The 21,696-nt window shown below is 44.5% G+C and overlaps 1 protein-coding gene and 2 long non-coding RNA genes across 4 annotated transcripts; 2 read left to right on the top strand and 1 right to left on the bottom strand.

The window, feature by feature from the left end:
- Window positions 1-528: 528 nt before the first annotated feature.
- On the bottom strand, window positions 529-1,478 carry LOC310666298. Its single transcript, XR_014505865.1, has 2 exons — window positions 1,392-1,478; window positions 529-885 (listed from the first exon to the last, which is right to left on the bottom strand). It is a non-coding gene; the product is annotated as an uncharacterized lncRNA (long non-coding RNA).
- LOC310666305 lies at window positions 1,424-20,955 on the top strand. The gene is made up of 2 exons (XR_014505872.1): window positions 1,424-1,531; window positions 20,775-20,955. It is a non-coding gene; the product is annotated as an uncharacterized lncRNA (long non-coding RNA).
- On the top strand, window positions 10,282-13,495 carry LOC310666107 (uncharacterized protein). Of its 2 annotated transcripts, XM_083416717.1 has the most exons (3): window positions 10,282-10,439; window positions 12,003-12,178; window positions 12,230-13,495. In XM_083416717.1, exons 2-3 carry the CDS (start codon window positions 12,043-12,045, stop codon window positions 13,204-13,206), a joined length of 1,113 nt encoding a protein of 370 aa, XP_083272843.1. In that variant the 5' UTR covers window positions 10,282-10,439; window positions 12,003-12,042; the 3' UTR covers window positions 13,207-13,495. The 2 variants fall into 2 exon arrangements, with proteins under 2 accessions (XP_083272843.1, XP_083272842.1); XM_083416716.1 differs by having other exon boundaries at window positions 12,003-13,495.
- Window positions 20,956-21,696: the final 741 nt, after the last annotated feature.

The following is a 21,696-nucleotide window of genomic DNA, read 5'->3' as shown; positions in this document are numbered from 1 at the left end:
GCATTAATCCCCCCCCACCTCACCCCTCTCTGTGTGTCGCTGCCTCGTGTGGCAAACCAAAGAACTGCAGAAGGCAGCCTTCTTAAGGAAGAAAGTTCTGACCCTCGTCTAACTCTTCACCAACTAGTGGTTCCCAAAGTAGCTGGTAGCTAGGGGCATACTGAGGGATTGGCCAAGTTGGCCCCCACCAAGGTCACAGGTCCAGGGGGTGCAAAAATCACTAAGGAAGATGGAGAGAGCCTTGCCAAGGGTGCAAGGGACCAGTGCGGAATGGAGGGCACCAACACATCTCCTTGTAGAGGTTGCAAGGGAGCCTAGGTACGCCTCTGGTGGTAGCACCCTCCGGGGGGAGGCAATGGGATTGGGTAGTGTTGTTTCAGATACATAAAGAGAAGCATTCAAGTGTATGTTTGTGTCTCTGTTTGTGTGTGTGTGTGACTGCCCCATTGTGGGAAAACACAGAACTGCAGATGGCAATGGCAATGAAGAACTGTTGCTTCAATAAGTCATTCCAGGCAGGGAGAAGTGTTTATTTGTTTGTTTGTTTGTTTGATGAAGGGTGGTTTAAAGATTTCATAAAGGTCCACAGTGCTGTTTACGGTAAAGTAACATATCACACAAAAATGACTTAGGATCCATGACATACAAACAAGCAAACAAACAAACAAACGTCAATTCATTTATTACACGAAGATATGCCCAAGCTTTCTGATTGGGCACTCAAAGTAGCCAATCTGATAATCTGTGTGAAAAATTGTAGGAGTTTGATGTAGGTCAGGTGTGGGGAACTTCTTGTTCCTCTGGATGTTACTGGATTGTAACTCCCATCAGCCCCAGGAAGCATGGTGGATCAGGCCCTTGAAGTGGGAGTTAAGCAATCCTGCCCTTACCCAACATAACAGAGATGAAAGTTGTAAAGAAAGAAATGAGATCTTGCCTGAATTAAAAGCATTTTCACTGTTGAAAATGAGTCAGTAGAAAGAAAAATGCATGAGTAGACCTACACCCAGTTTATTTATTTTTTTTAAAAAAATCAAGGCACCTTATTCCTTCAGCAGAGCAGCACATAAAACACTTAAAGATTGGTTTAGTGATTAGAACAGTGGTGGCTAATGGGGTGCCATGCAGAAGCTTTTGAATTCCAGCTCCCAACACCCCAAAAAGAGCACACTCAATGGTCAGGGATGATGGGAATTAGGGGTAACACCTGGATAGCCACAGGTTGCTCTCCTGACCAATCAGAATCCAACTGGAGTTCCAATGCCCTTCAGGCCCAGCTGGCTACAAGGACACACAGGAATCTGCCTTTCACTGGACCAGACAATTGGTTAATCTCCTTGTTACTTTCTTTGCTGGCTGGCAGTAACTCTTGAAGACCTACCTGAACACACCTGAACACACCAGAGATGGAACTTGGAATCTCCTTCAAGCAAAGTAGATGCTTTATTACTAAGCTATGGTCTATCACCAAGTCTCAGAGCAGAGAGAGCTCTTCCACTGCTCTTCTTCGCTGGGTCCTTTTAAATTGGAGGTTCTCAATGGATTGAACCATGTCTGCCCATTCTCACTTGGCCTCAACCTGCTTGTTCAGATGCATAATGCACCTGGTCATCATCCGGAGCACAGATCATCATCTGATGATCCTCAGGAACCTGACCAAGCTTGCTCCAGTCTATGGAACCTCATGCTACATTAAAACAAGTGACAAGTCGAAGTGTGACAAGGTCCTGAGTGACATGGTGGCAAGTGCATTGTTGCTGTCATGCTGCCTTCTAACAAAAGGATTCTATTGTGATTTACACAGCAGTTAGGCCAAGCCTATACAAGTCATGGCACATTCTGAAGGACTCACATAGTGAGCTACAGGGTTAGAACAGTCACTACCCAGCATTCTCAGGTACCTTCTAGGGCCCACTGATGGTGAGAACTCTGTGGAGCCCCAGTAATAGGCCACCACTTTATATTTCCTACAAAGCTCAGGCACTCTTGGAATTTGAAGTGAGAGCTGTTTGGCACCAGTCATAACAGCCACCAACCAGTTATGAGTGGAAGAGTGCTGTGCTGCCTAATAGAACCATCCAGAGTGGGGAGAATGCCACATGCCCATGGATCTACTTAGGGGCTAGTCTCCCAATCTAAGAGAAAGTATAAACCTCTTAGCAAAAAGCTTGCCAAGGAAGGCAGAGTTTGAGATGCAATACAGTCCAAGGTCATTGTCATGGGGAGTACAGGCAAGGCATCGCATGGCAAGGGAAGGGAGGGGAGGAGAATAGCACCAGGAGCCAGAGGGCCATATTGTTTCCCGAAGTAAGAAGGGTCAAGAGGGAGACTTTATTTACTCTGGCCTCTTAGACCAGGTTATTGTATTTTAGTGTTTTGTTGGAAGCCTCCCAGAGTGGCTGGGGGGACCCAGCCAGATGGGTGGGGTATAAATTATTATTATTATTATTATTATTATTATTATTATTATTATTATTATTATTATTATTAAAAGACACTTTCCTTACTCATGAATCATGTGACAACTCTCAGTCTGTAAACATATGCTATGTTGGCAGCCTTCATTGATAGCTTTCTGTACCACAGATTTTCTGGATCCTTTTCAAAAGCCATCCAAATTAGATATGTGACCCACTCCATCCTTCTGATTGTATATTCCTTTAACTGATTCTAATCCTGTGTTTTTAAAATCTTGCAATCCACCATGGTAAGGAGTGGTAAGGAATCCAATGGAAGAGGTGGTGGAGGAGTTGAAATAAACATGATAACAAATAAATAAGGCAGCTCCCTGTTCTCAGAAGCTTACACTGAGATTTCAAGTGGTGCAACTGTCCGAGATACAAGAAGTGTTTGTTTGTTTAAATGTGGTTGAGGAAGTTCTTCCTGATAGTTAAGAATACAGAGAGAAGATGCTTATCTCTAAACAGCTGGGGACTTGTAATTGGCTGTTGCTCCGCTTTCCATTCATGTATTTGACTTTGCCTTTCAAATGGAGAGCACTCCTATAATTTTTTGCCCATCACTACAGTGGTACCTCAGGTTACAGACGCTTCAGGTTACACACTCCGCTAACCCAGAAATAGTACCTCGGGTTCAGAACTTTGCTTCAGGATGAGAACAGAAATCGCGCGGCGGCAGCGGGAGGCCCCATTAGCTAAAGCGGTACCTTAGGTTAAGAACAGTTTCAGGTTAAGAACAGACCTCCAGAACGAATAAAGTTCTTAACCCAAGGTACCACTGTATTTTAAAAAGACCTGGTCAATATGTGGTTTGGTGCCTGCTCTGTTGCTTCTATCATAATCCCACATCCCCCGAATCAGTTCTCTCAACCCTTTCGCTGCCTTCATTCAACAATATTATGTTGTAGGATTATGCTTGAAAATGTATATTTTCAAGACCCAACTTACTTTTGCCATTTTTCAGAGGTTTTAATATTTTGTGATATTATATATTAGTATTAATGTGGTATTTTAATTGTTGTAACTTGCCTTGGGACCTTACAGTAAAGGGCAGGTAATAAATTGTAACAGCAGCAGCAGCAGCAACAAAAACAACAGCCTACGGGAGCAACCCAGAGGCCCATCTAGTCCAGCATCCTATTTACACAGTGGCCAACCGGATGACCCATCTGGAAGCTCACAAATCAGGACCTGAACATAAGAGCTGTCTCCCCTCCTGCAGTTTCCAGCAGCTGGTTTTCAGAAGCATTACTGCCTCCAACCATGAAAGAGGACCTTGGCCATCATAGCTAATAGCCATGAAAGAGGATGACTGGCTCAAGGTCACTCAGTGAGCTTCATAACTGAGTGGGGATTACAACTCTGGATTCCCAATTCCCAATTCCCAGTCCAACATCCTGGCTTGAGCAGGTTTAGTGTCAATTGAAGGAAAGTCCCAGGAAGACCATGGCCAACCCCAGAGTAAATCAGAGTGGAAAAGCATGGTGTACGCAAACCAACCCCATATGGCAGGGGCTACAAACTTCATCTGTCCCCAGCCAGGATGGTCATCAGTCAAGATGGTAGGAGTTGTAGTCCATGGGCATCTGGTAGACACAACATTGGCCACCACTGTTTTATGGTATACCTGCTTGAGGTATGGGAATGCCCCATACCTGAAACCTTGTGAGATGCTGTTGATCTGTGTGATGGCCAAACCAGTGATGGCCAAACTTGGCCCTCCAGCTGTTTTGGGACTACAAGTCCCATCAACCCTGACCACTGGTTCTGTTAGCTGGGGAGGATGGGAGTTGTAGTCCCCAAACACCTGGAAGGCCAAGTTTGGCATCACTGGTGTAAACAATACAGTGGTACCTCAGGTTAAGAACTTAATTCGTTCTGGAGGTCTGTTCTTAACCTGAAACTGTTCTTAACCTGAGGTACCACTTTAGCTAATGGGGCCTTCCACTGCTGTGCTGCCGCCATGCAATTTCTGTTCTCATCCTGAAGCAAAGTTCTTAACCCGAGGTACTATTTCTGGGTTAGCGGAGTCTGTAACCTGAAGCGCCTGTAACCTGAAGCATCTGTAACCTGAGGTACCACTGAACTGAGCTAGATGGACCATTGATCTGCCTCTATAAAGCAGCTTTCTTTGATCCATGGAGGAAAGTTCTTCCAGCCCCTCTGACTCTTTTGATTGACTTTTCCTCCTTGGGTGCATTCATACCTGCTTTAAGTTTGGGAATTTTGCTTTGAACTAGTCAAGAATGCTGCATATCAGGCTTATGAATTTGTGACCCATATTTAAATCATGTACTGTTGTTTTGTGTCTTCATTCTCTGCATCTATGTGTGGGCAAAGCACCTATGTAGGTCATAATTCAAGTTCCAGTGTGGGTTGTCCTCCACTTGTTGCCTTCACCAGACACATTGCTGAGAGACGGAAGTTGTTTAACACATTCAATCATGCAATGAGCCAAGTTGATGGTGAGACCTGGAAAGAGGGTTGAGACTGAACTTAACCAAAAGCAACAAAGATCCAAGGCATTTCAAGGGAAGGAGAAACCATCAGAAAGGCTTCCCTAAATGTGGCAGGGCAAGTCTACTCTACTCTATGTAGCTCTAGATTGCCTTAAGATTTATCACTCCCTCTTTTTCCAAAGTTCAGGCTGCAAGTGCTGATCATTATTTAGCCATCATTCCTGGAGGATGGAGTCAATTACTAAGACGATTAATCACTTAATCACTTAATCCACTGAAGGTGGAAGCTGAGACGTTTTGCTATAAGAATTTAAAACTTCACATACAGATAAATAGATAGAAGATAGATAGATAGATAGATAGATAGATAGATAGATGATAGATAGATAGATATAGATAGATGATAGATAGATGATAGATGATAGATTAGATAGATAGATGATAGATGATAGATGATAGATGATAGATGATAGATAGATAGATAGATAGATAGACATAGATAGATAGATGATAGATAGATTATAGATAGATGATAGATAGATAGATAGATAGATAGATAGATAGATAGATATAGATAGATAGATAGATAGATAGATAGATAGATAGAATGATATAGATAGGTAGATGATAGATAGATTATAGATAGATAGATATAGATAGGTAGATGATAGATAGATATAGATAGATGATAGATGATAGATAGATAGATAGATAGATAGATAGATGATAGATAGATTAGATAGATAGAGATAGAGATAGAGATAGAGATAGATAGATAGATAGATAGATAGATAGATAGATAGATAGATAGATAGATGATAGATAGATAGATAGACAGATAGAGAGATAGATACAGATGATAGAGATAGAGATAGAGATAGAGATAGAGAGAGAGAGAGAGAGAGAGAGAGATAGAGATAGAGATAGAGATAGAGATAGAGATAGAGATAGAGATAGATAGATAGATAGATAGATGATAGATAGATAGATAGATAGAGATAGAGATAAAGATAGAGATAGAGATAGAGATAGAGATAGAGATAGAGATAGAGATAGAGATAGAGATAGAGATAGAGATAGAGATAGAGATAGAGATAGAGATAGATAGATAGAGATAGAGATAGAGATAGAGATAGAGATAGATAGATCGGAAGGTTGGCCATTCGAATCCACGTGACGGGGTGAGCTCCCATTGCTCTGTCCCAGCTTCTGCTCATCTGGCAGTTCAAAAGCATGCCAGTGCAAGTAGATAAATAAATACAGCTGTGGCAGGAAGGTAAACGGCATTTCCGTGTGCTCTGGCACTTCTCACGGTCCTCTGTGCGCCAGTAGCAGTTTAGTCATGCTGGCCACATGACCTGGAAAAGCTTTCTGTGGACAAACACTGGCTCCCTTGGCCTGAAAAGTGAGATGAGAGCCGCAACCCCATAGTCGCCTTTGATTGGACTTAACGTCCAGGGGTCCTTTACCTTTTACCTTTACCTTAGAGAGGGAGAGAGAACAAGCTTGGGTGAACCGCTCTTTGTTGATTTTATAACACTCTCAATCATATAGATGATATCTAGAGAGATATAGATAAGGATATATAGATATACGAATGAGATATTTAGAACATTGCTCTTTCCAGGCAATCTTTCAGGGGCCACTTGTCAGTTGGAAGCAGGCTCAGAGGTAAAAGTGGACAGAGGAAGAAATACGAATTTTATCTTTGTGTTCTCGGCTGCTTTCTACCGAGACACTTCCACTTGCCCCTCTCTACCCTCCATTGCGGCAAGTAAGAGGGCATGATCAGAGTTCAAGGACACATCATTAGGAAGAACTTCCTGACAGTAAGAGCTGTTCGACAGTGGAATTTGCTGCCAAGGAGTGTGGTGGAGTCTCCTTCTTTGGAGGTCTTTAAGCAGAGGCTTGACAACCATATGTCAGGAGTGCTCTCTGATGGTGTTTCCTGCTTGGCAGGGGGTTGGACTCGATGGCCCTTGTGGTCTCTTCCAACTCTATGATTCTATGATCACAACCAGGGAAAAACACTGAATAAAAGGTGTGGTCTGGGGAGAGTCCTGAGAGCCACATAGAGAGGTCTTTGTGGCCCACATTTGGTCCCTGAGTTTGATGCTCACCACCAGTCATTTAGATGGTTCCTACATGCCATAAACTAGGAAGGATCCATATCCACTGGGGGGGGGGTGTTTCAAAGAAACACCCTACCCTTCCTTTCTGTCCTAGGGCCCATCTCCCCAAGATGACAGTACAGAAGTGACAACCTCTATACTTTTTATACAAACATTTTGGAGTAACATACTCATAACGTTAAATTTTGCTGCATCAAACACCATTTAAAGTCTAAGGAAATTTTTCAAATACTTCAGATTCCAAAGGAAGTGTCCATTGCTTAGGCTGTGTGGCACATTATAATTCCCTGTTCCATGCCTCTCTGAGTTCCTGAACATTAATCTTTAAAAGATTCATAAAGCATTTATAAACTACAGGTGTGGATTTAGCATTCTAAAGGGATCCAATAATTCCCCCCAATACAATGTGAGACGGTGAAGGTTTTAAAGCAGATAGACCATAAATAGACCCCAGCAGATGTTGGCAATTGAATTTTTCACTCACCTGTCATTTATATTTAAGGCAATAATAATAGGAAAAGGCAATAATTCTCCATCTAAGCAGGTGATCTAATGTATGCATCTCATATTCGGTCCGTTTCTTCCACACCTCTTTATCTTCAAATTTGGATTACAGAATGAAGTAAATTTAGCATGACTATTTGGGCCAAATTGTAACTGCTGAGACAATATACTCCATATCTCTCTAGTTGCTAAAACTGAATGTGTTGGAGGTCCCTTGTTTTGTAGAACCCAATAAAAGTCATCCAAAGAGGGGATTTAAATAAACCATCTTTACAGTTACCCAAGTTGGGTTATTCATAGAAGAAGAAACTTGCCAATCATCTGTATGTGCTGAAAGATATGCTTTGTGTTATTCATTCATTCATTCGTTTTATTTATTGTTTATCTATTGCATTTATATCTCACTTTTCCTTCAAGAGCTCAAGGTGGCATATATATCCTCACAACAACATTCTGAAGAAGTCTATGCTAAGAACGAATGATTGGCCCAAGATCACCCAGAGAGCTTGGTGACTGAATGAGGATTTGAACTGTGGTTTCCCAGGTCCTAGTCCAACAGTCTAATCAATACACCACATTGAATAAACTAATAAGCTATAAAATAATGTCTGGAATAACTGCCTTCTTAAATGGGCAGCTGCATTCTCCTAAATAAAAAACAAAGTTGACAATTATCCCAAACTATCTTCCTAAATATTAATCTTTTGAAAATATGCTTGGGAAAGATGCAATGCAATACCACAAAGTACACATATTATCTGTAGCAATGTGAATAATGTTAGCAAAAACTCAATGTCCCAGCCTCTTCCCCATGTTCACTTTTCCGTGCTGTGAAAGGTAGACACGAGCTCAACAACACATTCCACTTCTCCCAAGAGCCCAAGGTTGTATTGTAGTTTTCCACATCCCCATTTTATCACCACAACAACCCTTCGAGTGATGAGCTTGATGACTGAGTGGGGACTTGAACCCTGGTCTCCCAGGTCCTACTCCAACACTCCAACCACTACACCACACTGGCTAAACTAATAAAATATAAAGCAATGTTATTGGCAGCTGCATTCTCTCAAATCAAAAGGAAGGGGACCATTATCCCAAATTAACTTTCAACATATCCCATTAATCTTTGGAAAATATGCTTGGGGAACATGCAATGAGCAAAATACATATATCTTTGATGACAATGTGAATAATGTAAGCAAAAACTCAATGTCCTATCCTCTTACCACGTTCCCTTTTTGTTTTGTGGAAAATTGACATGAGTGCAACAACACTCTCCCCTCCTGTGATTTTGAGCAACTGCTATTCAAAAGCATTAATGTGTGACTGTGATCCCAGATCTCGAACTGAATTGGATCAATTTGGGTCAACATGGGATTCAGCTAGAGCAAGCTGAGGAAACCACAGATCACCCTGGTTCAGATCATGTCCAACTGGAGTGATCCAGGGCTTTAAAACTGCAAGGGGGTCAGACATCGAGGAGCAGGCTGTGCCTGTCTGCTCACATGTTTAATTAGGGAGTTAAACCCAAATTAAAGACTGTGAAAGACTCCCAGTTTGTGTCTGGTCTGAGATCTGGATCTGGATCAGGTCAGCCCCAGATTGTCCTGGTTCAGATTGGGGTTACTCCAAAGCCCTAAATCAGGCTGCAAGTCATACCAGGGTGTTTGTGTATGTGTGTGCATAGTCCTTTAAAAAATACTCCATTTAACAGTAGGTTCATATTATCTCACATTAGTTTTATACTATATTATAAATCGCCAGAGCTGGAAAATGATCCCACAAAATTGGCTATGTCTATTTATTTTTACTATTTTCTTGGAATTATATTAGAGCCACAAGGCCAGCAGAGAACTCCCTACTCAAACACTGAGGTGATATGGGGTGTCCACGCATTACACTCAACAACTGTACAGTCTCTGAACCCGTGTACACAAACAGTCTCTACATTCATGAAATTATTCGAATGCAATATTCACCTATTGTACAGTCAATGTATCAATATACACAATTGTTGAGTGGTGCAAAGTGTACACTCTTTCACATAACCTGGTGTGTGCATGTAGAAACAGCTTGCAGTTGTCGAGACAGAGAATGCAGTGCTTGTCCTATTATGGCAGACAGATGATTTTAAGTCCTCTGTTTTCAACAGATTGACTCTAAGTAGAACTTAGCTGGATAAATATAGAAATAGCAGGGGAGAGACTTGGTTGACTGACATATTGAATTCGTATCCTTCCTTTTCCTTCAGGAACTCAAGGTACCATAGTATAGATGGTTCTCCCCCTCCTCATGTCATCCCCACAACAATCCTGTGAGGTAAGTTAGGCTGAGAGGCAGCGGCTGGCCCAACCTCACAACAGTGAGCTTCATCGCCAAAAGGGGATTCGAACCCCCATCTCCCAGGTCCTAGTCTAATGTTCTAACACTACACAACCAATGTCTCTCAACTTATGGGTAAATAAGTGCAGTCATAATTTGGACTGGATATAAACTGATTTGCCTATCAGGAGCCACCAACTCCCCTTAAAAAAGCCCATCCTTACATATGTCACCCATCAAGAGCCCCCACAAATAGGTGAGGCACCACTACAAAGCAGGAACTTACTCATTAGGTGGAGCACCTTCATTAAGCTGTTTACATGCCATAAAATAACTAGTGATACAAAAATGAGATATGGATCTCATATGACTTGTCAGGCATCTTGGGCTGGAAGAGGCCACCTGTTCAGGGAGATTGTAACTATGTCACTCACCATTCCTGGGGTGCCTCACTTCCCATAGGAGTGGCCAGAAGATGGGTATAAAGAGGATCTCTGGTCTCCAAGCTCATCATTCGAATCCATTGAGACTTCTCCATCGTTCCAGCACATCTGCTAAACAAGGTAAGTCCAATGCTCAGATAATCCTCCTTGCTTTGAATGGATGGAAACATCTTCAGCTATGCACTGATGCAATGATAATGCTATTTGGTTAGGAGGCTGCAAAGAGCTGATTTGGCTTCTTGATACAGTGTGCAATTCCTTGCATTCAATGGAGGGAGAGGGGCATTCTTATAGATGTAAATGAGGAATGGAGAACCATTCGGGAATGGGTGATGGTACCTGAGCAGCTGAGGTCACAGCAAATGAATTGGTGTGTCCTCCCCAACAGCAATGCTTGAATGATAGCTGCAGCTAAGCCAGAGATTGCATCCTTACCTAAACCTGTTCCAAGAGGCACCTTAATCCTTTATGATTATCAAGGGATAAATCTGTCAGACAAAGGTTCACTGAGGAATTGTTCCCAGAAGAAGCCTTATGCATCCATGCCCAGTTTTCAGGGCCAGACCTGCTTAGCTGGTGCAGGGGAGTCATGTCATTCATATTATCTGTCCTCCATATCTACACCAGATATATGGTTTGGCTTGCTAGCTGGCAGCCAACCAGGTAGCACTGAGGGAACAGATTCTAGGCAGAAAATACAGAAAACAGAGAGATGAAGCTAGGGATTCTGGAGGCGGTCAATCAGTCACTGGTTGCCCCATTTCAAAGCACCAGAGCAAGGTTAACCAATGAAAGGATCCTCCGCTATAAAAAATCATTTAATTTAGACATTGCCTTTCATGTAGGTTGCACAGAAAATAACAATACCAATGGCAAAAAAAATGTTTTGAACCCTTAGTATATATTTTTAAACAAAATATCAGAATGTTGATAAAACTCTACAAAAGAGGGGGAAATGCAGCAGTGATCCAGGACAATAAAATCAGAGAAACACAGCAGGCCAGGGAGTTAATTAGAACCTTCCACCCTGACATGCTGATTTTTTAAAAAATGTGTGAGATTGGTTGATTGATTTTGCACTGTCTACATATGCTTACATGACAGGTGGAATCATATCAATCCATTCGTCCATCTATCCATAGCTGGCAAAATTTACATACCATTTTATAATTTACAAAGAAGAGGTTTACAAAAAGAATGAAAAAGCAAAGCTATCAGGGGAAAAAAAATCTGTTAAAAACATTTAAAAAACATTTGAAGAATAATAAAATAATAATGGGTAAACTAAATCCAGATTAAAACACACTCCAATATTCTATGCTTCAGGATAGGCTGGCTTAAACAATGACATTTAAGGCAGGGGCAGAACATACTACAGTGAGGATGCTCATCTGATATCAATTGGGGGGGAAACCCCATTTCTTACAAATGTGCAATGAGTATTATATGGTACCTGGAACAGTGCTAGTTTCACAGATCAAAGCTGTTGAGTGGATATATACAGAGGGAATCTCACAAGGAAACTGGTCCTGAGCTATATATATTATTCAATCATGGGATCCAGCACAAGTGGCCACCACCTGATGCTGCAGCCTCAGTGACCACCCTGAGGACCACTAGGCCCTTTCAGAAATGAGCACCGCAGTCATCAGTGTGCCATAACCATTCTTTGCCTTGTTTCAGGCTTAATTCACAGAAACAACTGCCACACCGAAGCCGAAAGATGAGCCAACAAAGACAAAGCGGAGGCTGTTGCGGCGGTTCAGGGGGCGGCGGTGGCGGCGGCGGCGGCTGCTCTGGAGGCGGCGGTGGAGGCGGAGGCCAAAGCCAAAGCTCATCCTGCTGCGGAAGAGGCGGAGGTGGAGGTGGAGGCCAAAGCCAAAGCTCATCCTGCTGCGGAAGAGGCGGAGGAGGATCTGGTGGCTGCGGCGGCGGTGGCGGTGGGATGATGCAAATCCGCGGAGGAGGAGGCTGCGGAGGAGGATCTGGCGGTGGAGGAGGAGGAGGCTGCTGCTGCTGCAGTGGAGGCGGCGGAGGCGGCGGACAGTCCGGCGGAATCATCATTATTCCAAGTGGAGGCGGCCAGTCTTCTGGGTGCTGTGGTGGAGGTGGATATGGAGGTGGATATGGAGGTGGCCAGCAAAGGATCCCCATAGTTATTGGCGGAGGATCTGGAGGGGTTTGCTGTGGAGCTAGCGGCGGCGGTGCAGTATGCTGCGGATCATCCGGCGGCGGTGGTGGTGGTGGCCAGTCTTCTGGGTGCTGCGGTGGAGGTGGATCTGGTGGTGGCATGGGCCAGCAAAAGATCCCCATAGTTATTGGTGGAGGATCTAGCGGCGGCGGTGGGGGTGCAGTATGTTGCAGCTCGTCCGGTGGCGGCGGCGGCGGTGCCGTTTGTTGCAGCTCGTCTGGTGGTGGAAGCTCAGGTGGGGTTAAGGTTCTTGGAGGAGGATCTGGTGGAGGAGGTGGAGGAGGCGGAGGATCCGGTGGGAAAACCATCATCATAGGTGGAGGAAGTGGTGGGGGATCTGGTGGGGGAGTATGTTGTAGCTCGTCTGGCGGCAGTGGCGGTGGTGGTGCCGTTTGCTGTAGCTCATCTGGGGGTGGAGGCTCAGGCGGGGTTAAGGTGATTGGAGGAGGATCTGGTGGAGGAGGTGGAGGAGGTGGAGGATCAGGTGGGAAAACCATTGTCGTATCTGGAGGAAGCAGTGGTGGTGGTGGTGGTGGAGGAGGAGGAGCTGTCTGCTGCAGCAGCGGCAGTGGCGGAGCTGTCTGCTGCAGCAGCGGTGGATCTGGTGGTGGATCCTCGCAGACCAAGTGCCCCATTGTCGTCCCAGCATGCATTGGGCAAACAAAGCAGCCCTGCTCCATGCCAAGCATCAAGTAAAATGCAACATTTGCCAAGCAACCCAAGATAAGCTAACTTTGCCAGTTCACATCAGTGTCCTGACAACATCATGTTAAGCCCAAAACACTTCTGCATGTTGCTTTGCCCTTCCATTATTCAATGGTGTTTTATGTTTGCATGTTCAATGTGTGGCTCATTCTTCAATGTAATTTATGAATGTGTGTGTGTTTGTGGTGGATGAGAGTTTCCTCATCCACCCACTGCTGCTGATTTCCTTGTTTCAATCTCCCTTAATGCAAGGGATTAAATAAAGCTTACTTAGAATCAACACATCTGTCGTGTCTTCTTCCATCACCCCTCTGCCATTATCACAATCCATCTGCCACATGCCTCTTTTAGGTTCAGCTTTATAAAATTTGTATACTGCTTCCCACTAAGGTTGTCCCACAATTGTCCCAACCAATGTTTTCTTTTTTTAAAAAAGAACCAACCCAAAGCAGTTATAAAATCACTATCAGGAGCAGATGATGCAACATCTAGAAAAAAGGTTTCCCCTCTCTCTCAATGCACTAGAACTTGTGGACATTCAGTGGAGCTGAAGATTCAGGGCAGCATAGTTAAACTCTAGAACGCATTCCCAGAAATGGCAGTGATGGCCACCAACTTGAATGGCTTTCAATGATGACTGGGGGAAATAATTGTGGAAGAGAAGAAGAAGAAGAAGAAGAAGAGTTTGGATTTGATATCCCGCCTTTCACTCCCTTTAAGGAGTCTCAAAGCGGCTAACATTCTCCTTTCCCTTCCTCCCCCACAACAAACACTCTGTGAGTTGAGTGGGGCTGAGAGACTTCAAAGAAGTGTGACTGGCCCAAGGTTGCCCAGCAGCTGCATGTGGAGGAGCGGAGACGCGAACCCGGTTCACCAGATTACGAGTCCACCGCTCTTAACCACTACACCACACTGGCTCTCTAGAAGACTATCAATGGTTCCTGCCATGATGACTGTGCTCTCCCTTCAAGCTCAGAGGCAGTACTGCATCTGAATGCCAACTTCCTCAAACCACAAATGAGGAAAGGGGTCTTCTGCTTGAGTCCTTCCTGAGGGTTTCCTATGGTGGCATCTGTGGAACTTAGATAACAGGATGGTGGACTAGAAGAGCCATTGCCCTGATCCAGCAGGCTCTTTTTATGTCCTTATGATCTTATGCTCATGCTGCTCTGAAGAACCTTAAGATCCATAGTGGGTGGTTGTAAGCTCTCACAAACACATAGTCTTTCCCAGTATAAGGTAGCTATATATGTATTCAAATTGACCCACAGTCACTTCCAAGCATACGGTAATTCTGGTAGGGGGGCTCACAACTCAGTGATCAGGCTCTGAATGTGCAATGTCCCAGATTTTCACTCTCTAGTATCTCTAGTGGAATAATAATAATAATAATAATAATAATAATAATAATAATAATAATAATTTATTTGTATCCCACCCTCCCCGGCCGAGGCCAGGCTCAGAGCAGCTGACATCATAAAAACAACACAATATACATAAAAACAGACGTCAATTAAGTAAAATACATCTTAATATTAATTCAGACAAGTTAAAATCTGGGCAGGTGGCAATTATCAAGCTGGAACTGAGAGTGGTTAATACTTGCTAAGTGCAACTGTTTCCACTGATAATACAAGGACCTGTGAGTGGGTTGGGGGCCTCCTTTGGGCTTGTTTTATACAAAGGAAAGTAAGTCAAACTGCATCCTGCCCAAAAGCCTGGCGGAACAGAACCTGTGGAAAGATGTCAAATTCCACAGGGCCCTGGGAGAACATTCCACCAGGCTGGGACCATGGCCAAAAAGGCCATTTTCCTGGGGCCCAGGATCTTCAAGGTTGTTAGCAGACCTCAAAGTCCTTTGTGGGACATACCAGGAGAGGTGGTCTCGTAGGTGTGAGGGTCCTAGGCCATACAGGGCTTTAAAGCTTAAAACCAGCATCTTCAACCTGACCCTGTACTCCACTGGGAGCCAGTGCAGCTGGTATAGCACTGGGTGAATGTGATCCCGCGGCAAGGACCCCATAAGGAGTCTCTCCATGGCATTCTGCACCCGCTGGAGTTTCTGGGTCAGTTTCAAGGGCAGCCCCACGTAGAGTGAGTTACAATAGTCAAGCCTGGAGGTCCATCAACATATAGAGTTGGGTGTCATCAGCATATTGATGGCGACCCAAACCAAAATTCTGGACAAGCTGGGCAAGGGGGTGCATAAAGATGTTGAAATGCATCGGGGGGAGAATTGCACCCTGCAGTACTCCACACACCAAGGAGTAGTGCAATGACAGCTCCCCCCCCCCCAGCGCCACCCTCTGTCCCCAACCAGAAGGGAACAAGTGCAGCCATTGAAGGACTGTGCCCCGAATCCGCATGTCAGTGAGGCAGACTGGAGAACTTAGAAATGGGCCAAAAAGTCACAGGCATAAGCTCATGCTAAGGTCCCATGTTCTGCCTACAGCTATGCTGTCTGCTACCAGAGGTGCTCTTCCTGCAGCTGCTGTGCATCCTAGAAATGGAGTGTAATAATTTACAAAACGCGGGTGGCGCTGTGGGTAAAACCTCAGCGCTTAGGACTTGCCGATCGCATGGTCGGCGGTTCGAATCCCAGCGGCGGGGTGCGCTCCAGTCGTCCGGTCCCAGCGCCTGCCAACCTAGCAGTTCGAAAGCACCTCCGGGTGCAAGTAGATAAATAGGGACCGCTTACCAGCGGGAAGGTAAACGGCGTTCTGTGTGCTGCGCTGGCTCGCCAGATGCAGCTTGTCACACTTGCCACGTGACCCGGAAGTGTCTGCGGACAGCGCTGGCTCCCGGCCTATAGAGTGAGATGAGCGCACAACCCCAGAGTCTGGCAAGACTGGCCCGAACGGGCAGGGGTACCTTTACCTTTACCTAATTTACAAAACAGTCAATTTCAGTTCTTCTTCCTTCCTTCCTTCCTCCCCCCACCCCGAAGGTCTCTGAAGACAAGAAAGGCTCTATGTTCCTCTGAGTGTTGGGCTCACCAGGTTTGTCACTTTCTGAAGGCAAGAGAAGCCCCGAGGCTACCAGGAGCCATAATGGTAGAGTGAAAGCTTTCACAATCACATAAACATTAAAAAACAGCTCCTAGAATGGGACTGGTGGGGCAGAAGGCAGGAAGGACACCAATAGATGAAGCCAGAGTCAATGGCAGGAAGAGTCCATTCATCCTAAATTTGTCCCCACCCTCTTCTTCCCTGGGTCCTACCAGGACAACATAGAGACTAAGGAGGAGGAAGCTTACAGGCAAGGCAATCTCCTGTACATGTAGCCAGACATGTGGGGGCTGGCTGAATGGAGACCGAGGTTGTCAATGTCCCATTCACCCAAATAGACCAGCCTCCACTGCCAATCAGCATGACCAATGGGACTGATGGAAAATGGAATGCAACAACATCTGGAGGGCCAGTGATTCATCTGGCCAATGGAAGAGCATAGTAGAAGACACAACTGGTTTTTTTTGGGGGGGGGAATAGAAAGGTGTTGTTAAGCACAGCTATCTGCTGAAACTATGTTCTTAAAGACAATGGGATGGATCATTTTCGCAGATAACTATTGAGCTGAGTCTTGACCAGAACCTCCACTCCACCAAGTCAGATCTTCTGTATATTTGTTGTCTTGGTTGGCAACTAGGAATGATCTATAAGCAGTGGTCAAGGTGGTTCTTCAAGGTCATTGCTAACTACAACTAGGCAGAGAGCCTAGTTAACAAAAGTTGGGATGTTGCTGTTCCAGTTTTTTAAAAAAGCAGTCCCTTGCGGTCCTAAGTTAAGAATACATTTATTTCATGGGTAGCTTTCTTCACATGACTCAGTTGCATGGTGGCTTGTGCCCACTGGGACAGGTGAGGCTAGATTTGCAGTAGATGCCACTGGAGCTAATGACAAGCAGAGCCAGCCAATTGTCTCTTCCTCTGTTGTGGTTAGGGAAAAGTTCTCCCCATCCCACCCCTCAAAACTTGTGGAAATCCAATAAAGCTGAATGTTGGAAGATTCAGGGCAGATGAAAGGAAGTCCTTCTACACACTGCACATAGTAAAACTGTACAACTCACTCCCCCAGGAGCAGTGATGGCCACCAACTTAGATGGCTTTAACAGAGAATTGGACAACCTTATGGAGGAACAGGCTATCAATGTCTCCATCAGCCCCATTGTTGCCTGAAGTTAAGCCATGTTAATAACATGGGTGATGAGGCCGGAAATGAAAACGATAAGCATCTGATGTGAGAGACATATGTTGACATCACACTTCTCTTCTCCAAGCTGATCCTTGACCTGATCCAACAGAGCCAGGCTGTTCTTATGTTCTTAGAAAGATCCATCAGCAGGATTGTTGAGTGAGCTCATAGGACAAAAGAGAATCAAAGGACAAAGTAGGACGATGTAGAAGTCAACACCAAAGAAGAACCAGAGATATAGGCATACGCCAGACCTCAGGAGAACCATGTTTTCCAAGCAAGAGTTAAGTAGAGTAGGAAGCCCTCTTCTTCTCCTTCCTGCCCAGAAGTGCTCAATAATCAGACTGTGTGGGCAAATTTAGCCCAGGGCCTGAAGGTACTTCCTCAAGGATGCTGTCACCTGCAGTTCAATATATCACCACATAGGGGCAGGCAACAGGTTTTTGCTTCATTCATGTGTGTGTGTCTGATTTGCACTTTGTAGGGTTGCCTTACGTCCGGGAAATCCTGGGCATGTCCTATTTGGGGGGCCTAAATGCCCATCCAGGGGGATTTTTACAATTTTAAGCAAATGTCTGGGGGTTTGGTAGGGTTAAATTTGGGGGGGGGGGCATACCTTTTTTGTCAGGTTTTTTACCTTTGGAAATATGGCAACCCTACAGTTCCTGGAAGCTGTAGTTTGTCATTGGGAGGTCCTTGCTCCCCTCAGAGAGCTACCATTCCCGGAGAGTTTTACCAATTTATCTACCTTCCCAGGAACTCTGCAAATCGTAGCTCTTTGAGCGATATAGGGGCCTCCTAGCAACTTTCAGCACCCTTAACAACCTAAAGTTCTCATGATGGAGTCTCAGAGAATTGTGGAATCCAGTTCTTATGGAGCTGTTGACCCATGTATAAACCCAGGATTGACAAACTAGATCTGGTTGCTTCAAAAAATGGAAAGAAAAAAAAAGTCCTCTGTGCCTAGTATGCACAGCAAAAAAAAGCTGCTTTGTAGATCATTCCTGTTCGGTGTGCCATCCAGCCATGATTTCATCCAGGAGACTCCACATTTTCTTTTCCCCTCTACCCCACTTGTGTTGCCTTATTTTCTCTCTTTCACTCCAACTGAAAGTGTTCACATCTGCAGTGCATTCTCTGTCCACACTGGGAATTTTTTAAAAATTGTTTTCTGGGGGGTTTTCTTTGCATACCCCCTCTTCTTATTTTAAAGTTTCTTCTCCAGGAAAGAAAGAAAGAAAGAAAGAAAGAAAGAAAGAAAGAAAGAAAGAAAGAAAGAAAGAAAGAAAGAAAGAAAAACTTGGGATTTCCCTGACAATGATGATAGCGCCATCTTGTGCTTGGATAGAGCTGTTTCAGATACATACAGAAAGGCATTCGTGTGTGTGTGTGGGTGACTTGCCCATTGTGGCAAACAATTATCCATAACATACAAACAAGCAAGCAATGATTCGTTTATTTCAATTATATATACACCAGCTTCTAATAATGCACCCACTGTAGCCAACCTGATAGCTTTGTGAAAAAACTGCAAGCATTCAATGCAGATCTGAGGTTGGGAAACTTTGGCCCTCCAGATGTTGTTGTTGTTTAGTTGTTTAGTCATGTCTGACTCTTCATGACCCCCTGGACCAGAGCACAGCAGCCACTCCTGTCTTCCACTGCTTCCCGCAGTTTGGTCAAACTCATGTTGATAGCTTTGAGAACACTGTCCAACCGTCTTGTCCTCTGTCTTCCCCTTCTCCTTGTGCCCTCCATCTTTCCCAGCATCAGGGTCTTTTCCAGGATGTCTTCTCCTCTCATGAGGTGGCCAAAGTCTTGGAGCCTCAGCTTCAGGATCTGTCCTTCCAGTGAGCACTCAGGGCTGATTTCCTTAAGAATGGATCGGTTTGATCTTCTTGCATGGGACTCTCAAGAGTCTCCTCCAGCACCAGAATTCAAAAGCATCCATTCTTCGGCGATCAGCCTTCTTAATGGTCCAGCTCTCACTTCCGTACATCACTACTGGGAAAACCAGAGCTTTAACTATACGGACCTTTGTCAGCAAGGTGATGTCTCTGCTTTTTAAGATGCTGTCTACGTTTGTCATTGCTTTTCTCCCAAGAAACAGGCGTCTTTTAATTACGTGACTGCTGTCAGCACCTGCAGTGATCATGGAGCCCAAGAAAGTAAAATCTCTCCAGATGATATTGGACTGCAACTCCCATCAGCCTCATTAAGCATGGCCAATGGTCAGGAATGATGGGACTTATAGACAGTGCTATTTTTCTAGAAAAAAAGGGTGCCTGAACTTACAATGAACACCTCCCTTATTCTCTTATACTGGCAATGGCGCCCACCTAAGAGGTGCCGGAACTGAGTTCCAGTAAATTCTGGCTGATAAAAGCCCTTCTTACAGTTCAGGAACATCTAGAGGATCAATGGTTTCCTACCCTTGATACAAACTCTTAATTGCAAAGTAAATTGGAAGGCAGGATAATAAGAAGATAAGGAAAGCCCCTAATGTTTGACTCCTGGTATCTCCAGGTGGGAATGTCCCTGTGCCTTAAACCCTGTAGAACCACAGTTAATCAGGATAGACAATACAGAGTTGGATGAACCAGGGGCCTGGCTCAAAATAAGGCATCTTCCTGTGTGCTTACTTTTCTTTTTGACACCATTGCCCAAATTGGTCTTTGGGAGAGTGGGAGATTAACATTCCTGCCCTAGCTCCACATAAAAAAGATGGAAGCCACAAGGAACTAAATGAAACATGACTAGATGGATGTTCAAACCTTAGTTGAATCAAAAGCATTTCCAGTGTTGAATATAAGTCAATAGAAAGATGTATGCATGGGTGAGTCCATACCCAGTTTATTTTTTTTTAAAAAATGCAAGACACCCAATTCCTTCAATGGGGTGGCACATAAAACCCTAAAGTCTGGATGGAAAGTTTACAACAATGAGGAGGAGCACTGTGGTCTAGTGATTAGAACAGGGGTGACTAATTTGATGCTTTTGGAGCCCAGCTTCAGCCTCAGATAGAACAGCCAATGCTCAGGGATAATGGGACTTGGGAATGTCATCTGGATGGTCACAGCTCACTCGCCTGACCAAGAAGAATGTAACTGAACTTCTAGTCAGCCACTTGGTCACACAGGAATCTGCCTTTCACTGGACCAGGCAATTCGTTAATCTACTTGGTACTGTCTTTGATGACCGGCAGTAACTCTTCAGGGTTGAAGACCTACCTGAACACATCAGAGATGGAACTTGGAATCTCCTTCAAACAAAGTAGATGCTCTACCACTAAGTTATGGTCAATCACCAAGTCTCAGAGCAAAGAGAGTCTTCTATCACTCCTCTTCCCTGGGTCATTTTAAACTGGAGGTTCTCAGGGATTGAACCATGTCTGCCCATTGTCACTTGGCCTCAACCTGCTTGTTCAGGTGCATAGCATACATGATGATCATCCGGAGCACAGATCATCATCTGATGATCATCAGGAACCTGACCAAGCTTGCTCTGATCTCTGGAGCATCATGTTACATTAAATCAAGTGACAAGTCAACGTGTGACAAGGTCACATGGAGGCAAGTGCATCGTGGCTGTCATGCTGCCTCCTAACAAAAGGTTATTTTGTGATTAACACGGCAGTTAGGCCAAGCCTGTACAAGTCATGACACATTGTCAAGGACTATGATCTACAGGGCTAGAACCATCAGAACCCAGCATTCTCAGGTACCTGCTAGGGCACCTGTGCCCTGGCACAGGCCCACTGATGGTAAGAACTCTGTGGAGCCCCAGTAATAAACCACCATTTTACATTTCCTACAAAACTCCAAAATGATGCAACTCTGAGAACTTGAAGTGAAAACTGTTTGGCACAAGTCTTAAGGGCCACCAACCAGTTCTGATTGGAATAAGTGCTGTGCTGCCTAATAGGACCATCCACAGTGGGGAGAATGCCACACTCTTATGGAAATAATAACAATAATAACAACAACAATAATAATATATTTCTACCCCATCCACCCCACTCTGGGCAGCTTCCAACAAAATATTAAAAATACATTAAAACATCAGTCATTAAAAACTTCCCTAAAACAAGGCTGCCTTCAGATGTCTTCTAAATGTCATATGGTTTTTTATTTCTTTGACATCTGGTGGGAGGGCGTTCCACAGGGCCACTACCAAGAAGGCCCTCTGCCTGGTTCCCTGTAACTTCACTTATCGCAGTGAGGGAACCGCCAGAAGGTCCTGGCATTGGGCCCTATTTGACTTCGCTGCAGGTTCATTCAGTCTATCTTAT

The sequence above is a fragment of the Podarcis tiliguerta genome (assembly GCF_965153285.1).
Source record: "Podarcis tiliguerta genome assembly, chromosome: 16".
Lineage (NCBI taxonomy): Eukaryota > Metazoa > Chordata > Lepidosauria > Squamata > Lacertidae > Podarcis > Podarcis tiliguerta.
This window is presented reverse-complemented; position numbering and strand designations above follow the sequence as displayed.